We start from the raw sequence: 3,997 nt of genomic DNA, 5'->3' as shown, positions 1-3,997 counted from the left end.
CCGGCTGCCGTACTCTTGCAGCAGGCACCCGGCAGCCGTGTTCAATCCTTCTCTGGCAGGAATTGGCAGAGCCCTGAGCACTGGGTATTGTCGCCTCTGCCACGGGAAGTTCTCCTCCAGGAGCCTGCGCAATGCTTTCGGGAAGGTACCTGTGATGGGGGAGAATTCGGAGAAGCAGCGCCGCGTGGATCAGGTCTTTTTCAGCGACTTCCAGCGGCTGGTCGGCGTGGCGGTGCGGCAGGACCCCGCGCTCCCCCAGTTCGTCTGCAAGAAATGCCATGCCCAGTTCTACAAATGCCGCAGCGTCCTCAGGACGTTCATCCAGAGGGTGAACGCGTCTCCCACGGGCCACCTCAAGTCGAAAGGAAAGTACGTGGCGTTTCTTTCTTCCCGGGAGCGGTAAACCGCCCTGTGTTGACACATGGTCCCTCCGTAACCCCCGAGACCCCACTGTGCTGTTGTGGCTTTTTCAGGAGCGGTGTGGCCCAGGCCCAGCCGGGCGCGGAAGGAGGTGCCTCCTGTCTGGGTGAGTGTCTGCGCTCGGAGAGGCTTTCCTGTTGCGGTACCGTCAAGGAAGGGCTGGGATTTGTGGGTGTCGAGGAACACAGCCGTGTGTCGGCCTGCCTGGGTAGGGTTCCCCCCTCTCTGGCTTCCTGGGAGGCTCCTGGCTGGCACCGGCCTCTCTGACCGGGCGCAGTCAGGGGTACGAAGAGCAGGTGGAGCGGGTCTGGGTGGCAGTGCCAGGCCTGTCCCGGCCACCAGACACCGGGGGCAGTCGGAAACATGCCTTTTTGCTGTAAAATACACTCTCAGCTGCAAAATGAATGGCGTTGGCAGTTGATGGGACCGCCCCCGCCCCAACCCGTCACCATTAGGGTGTCTTCCATCTGATGCAGAAGCCCTGCGTGGAGCGGGTCCACAGCCCTGTCCCCTCCCTGTCCCCTGCAGCTGGCTGTGCCCTTGGCTGGCCCGGGGGACTGACGGCGTGCCGCCTTTCCCCTCCGACAGTCGACCTGATCACCTCCAGCCCGCAGTGCCTGCACAGCCTGGTGACGTGGACGCACACGCATGCCGGGAGCTGCCCGTCGGTGCCCAGCCTGCAGAGCGTGCTCTCCTCCGAGTACTGCGGCATCATCCGCGCTGTCTGGGGCTGCGGGGACGGGCACGACTATGTCATGGATACGGATTCGGACTGTAGCACAGTGCTTGTCGACAACGCCTTGTCTGTCAAATGGGAGTGGAACAAGAGCACGGCGCAGCGCTTGACGGACAACGGGGCAGACAATGCCGAGGCTGTTCCTGTTCCCAAACCCCAGCACGCTCCGGCAAGGACAACCCCTTGCCAGCAGCCCGCAAACAAAGGGACCGCGTCGGTGCCACTGAACGTGGAGAACGAGCTGCCGCAGAACAGGGATTCATCTCACTCGCAACTGGACAGCACGGTCTCCTTACAGGAGAAAGCGCTTCCGCAGCCCGTGTCGCCACTGAGCAATGCCACAGGTAAGGGATTTGCATTCTGAGCTCCCTCCAGGCCTCGGGGAAAGGGCAAGGAGCCGGAGAGCTGGCCCAGGGAGCGATGATGGGGCCAGACCCCTTCCTCGGAGACTGCTGCTCCTCGGGGAGGGCGCAGACCCCAGCTGGGGAGTGCGAGTTGCCCGGGGAATCGCCTCTGGTCAGGGACACTGAGCCTTGCAGAAAGGGGAACGTGGGTTCAGGCGAATGCGTCACGCGAAATACCCAGCCTCTTCGCCCTGTGCGGTTCCCCCCTCTGATGGGGGAGCGAGACGTGGCTGCCCTGCTCTTGCCAGGGGACGTGTGCCCATCGAGCCTTGCGGAACGGCCACGTTGGCCAGATGGTTATTTCTGCTCAATCCAAACCCCGTCCGTATTCCGGCAAGGAGGAGTTTCCCCCTCCCTGCTGCAGCTACAGGCAATGCCGAACAGCAGGAACTCCTGTCCGTGAAGGAAAGGGGCTGGGGGGGCCTACTTGGGGGCCGAGTTAAGGTGGCTTTACTGCTGACCTCTCCTCTCTGCTGGAAGTGGTGTTTGGGGATTAACGCCCAGTTTTGAGTTACAGAAGTCGGGCTGTGTTTAGCCTGGGAGATGCCCGCTGCTGGCAAGAGGAACAGCAGTTGGGACTCCCCCTGGGCCGAATCTTTTGGTTACAGGGAGGGTGTCACGGGGGAAACCAAGACGCCCACGTGAACTGCAGGGGTGTGCCACCCCTGGGGTGAGGGAGAGCAGTCTCCAAGACGCGGAGTTTGGTTTAAATAATCCCAACTTGTCGCAGAGCGTGTATTTTCGCACGGCGTGAGCCACGATGAGTGACCCCGGAGCGGTTGGTTCCCTCAGCAGCTGTCTCCACTGGCTTGTTTTCGCTGCTTTTCCTTGTAACGCACCGTGTTCTCCTTCATTCCCTAGGACAGTTGAGTGGGAAGCAGGTTCTGTCAGCAACGTCGGATGAGCGGGTAAAAGACGAGTTCAGTGACCTTTCTGAGGGGTGAGAGAAGAGTGGGTTTAAAATAGTCTAAATGTCTTTGCGAGTGTGAAATGACCCGCCTCGGAGAGCTCTTTCTCCAGGAGGGACCCGGTCCTCGAGGCCCCTCGGAAGCGGCGTCCGAGGCGCAGGGCGGTGGCTCTGCAGCGGCCGTGATGCTGACGTGCTGAACTCCCCTCCTCGCCCCCTCTGCTGTGGGATGGGGGGGCTGCGCAGCGGCGTCTGTGGGTTTGCTGGCTGTTTCCAGTAAACCTGCTCCTGTTTTGTGTCCCTCCCCCTCTGCCCTGGGGAAGGAACTGTGCAGGGGGTGGCAGTGGAGCGGCTGGAGCCCCCTGCCGGGGGGGGCCGCGCGGGGGATGGGAGCAGTCCTCCTTCCCTGGAGCTGTGGAAGATCGGTCCGTGCGGGAAGGCAGGCACTTGGAAAAATCGCCCCACTTGCTGATGGGGACAGTGATTAAATGGGAAGCAGGAGGGATACTGGCAGCTTAGCAGTCTTTATGATCAAAGATCTGGCTAAATCCTTCAAACGTAGATATTTAAAGTGAGGCCTGTAAGTAACAAGTAATTGAGTCCAGTCATTCTGAGTCCCAAGTACCAGACGGCCGAGTGCGGATGTATGTCCCTGTGTCAGCTAAATCTGTCAGCTGTCACGTTAAAAGTGCCACAACAATTTGTTGCCTGGCTTCAGAATTAATGGCTCTTTGGATGGCTTAGGACTTAAAAGGAGGAAAAAGAAAAACCCAAGCTTTCTGTATGAAGAAACGCAGAATGACCTGCAGCTTAATTAACCAGATGTTAATTACGTTCTTGCTCTGCAAAATTACTGTTCCCATTATAGAAAGCGGTGGCAACATCCCTCAGCAATGACCAGATCTCAGTAACAGCGGGTGGTTGTTCTCCGGACAGCGGTTCAATTTCTCTGAGAGATCCAGTCCTAAAAGGACAAGATTTTGCTGTGTGCGCCGAGGCTGCGCTTGCTGGGGGAGGAGAACGCGCGGAGCCGTGCTGCGGGGGAGATGGATGCGCTGGGAACGGAGCAGGCATGCTGCTGCTGCTGGTGCTGCAGTGCCGTGTCAGTAAAGAGCATCTTCTCTCCCTCAGGGACTTCCTGAGCGACGATGAAAACGAGAAGAGAAACGTGCAATCTTCGGATGACTCCTTTGAGCCTTACCCCGAAAAGAAGTAAGGGGCCCGCGGCGCGGTTGGCAGACCTCTCTGCGGCTGAGCGGGGGGCTGGGGGCCACCTCCGGCCTGGACTCAGCTGGGCCAACGCCGCTGCCGTCCTCCGTGGCCTGAGTTCCCTCCACACCCCTGCCTGGAGGTCACGGCAGTGCCCTGGCACCCGTGTTCCCTCAGCTCCCCATGGGGTTGAAGCTGGGCCGTGGTTCTCTTCCCCAGGCCCGGCACTAGTTACCGCAGCTCGGCTCACGTGCTCGTGCTTTGCCAGGCCAAGCTAAGCCGTCCGGCCAGGGGGAACGCTGCGTTAACCCGATCTTGCTT

General features: G+C 60.1%; 1 protein-coding gene across 1 annotated transcript in view; it reads left to right on the top strand.

Annotated features, from left to right (window-relative positions):
- Positions 1-59: 59 nt before the first annotated feature.
- The window catches only part of ZNF276 (zinc finger protein 276), a gene marked incomplete at its 5' end in the record, with an annotated part of 6,161 nt that continues 2,223 nt past the window's right edge, over positions 60-3,997 (top strand). The window contains 5 exons of the mRNA XM_010157467.1: positions 60-369; positions 474-526; positions 1,009-1,500; positions 2,422-2,500; positions 3,599-3,679. Of these exons, the coding sequence (XP_010155769.1) occupies positions 60-369; positions 474-526; positions 1,009-1,500; positions 2,422-2,500; positions 3,599-3,679 (1,015 nt within the window). The remainder of the gene's footprint in view (positions 370-473; positions 527-1,008; positions 1,501-2,421; positions 2,501-3,598; positions 3,680-3,997) is intronic.

This window comes from Eurypyga helias, unplaced genomic scaffold (assembly GCF_000690775.1).
Source record: "Eurypyga helias isolate BGI_N326 unplaced genomic scaffold, ASM69077v1 scaffold10708, whole genome shotgun sequence".
Classification (NCBI taxonomy): Eukaryota; Metazoa; Chordata; class Aves; order Eurypygiformes; family Eurypygidae; genus Eurypyga; species Eurypyga helias.
Note: the sequence above shows the minus strand (reverse complement) of the source record. Positions and strands in the feature narration are given on the sequence as shown.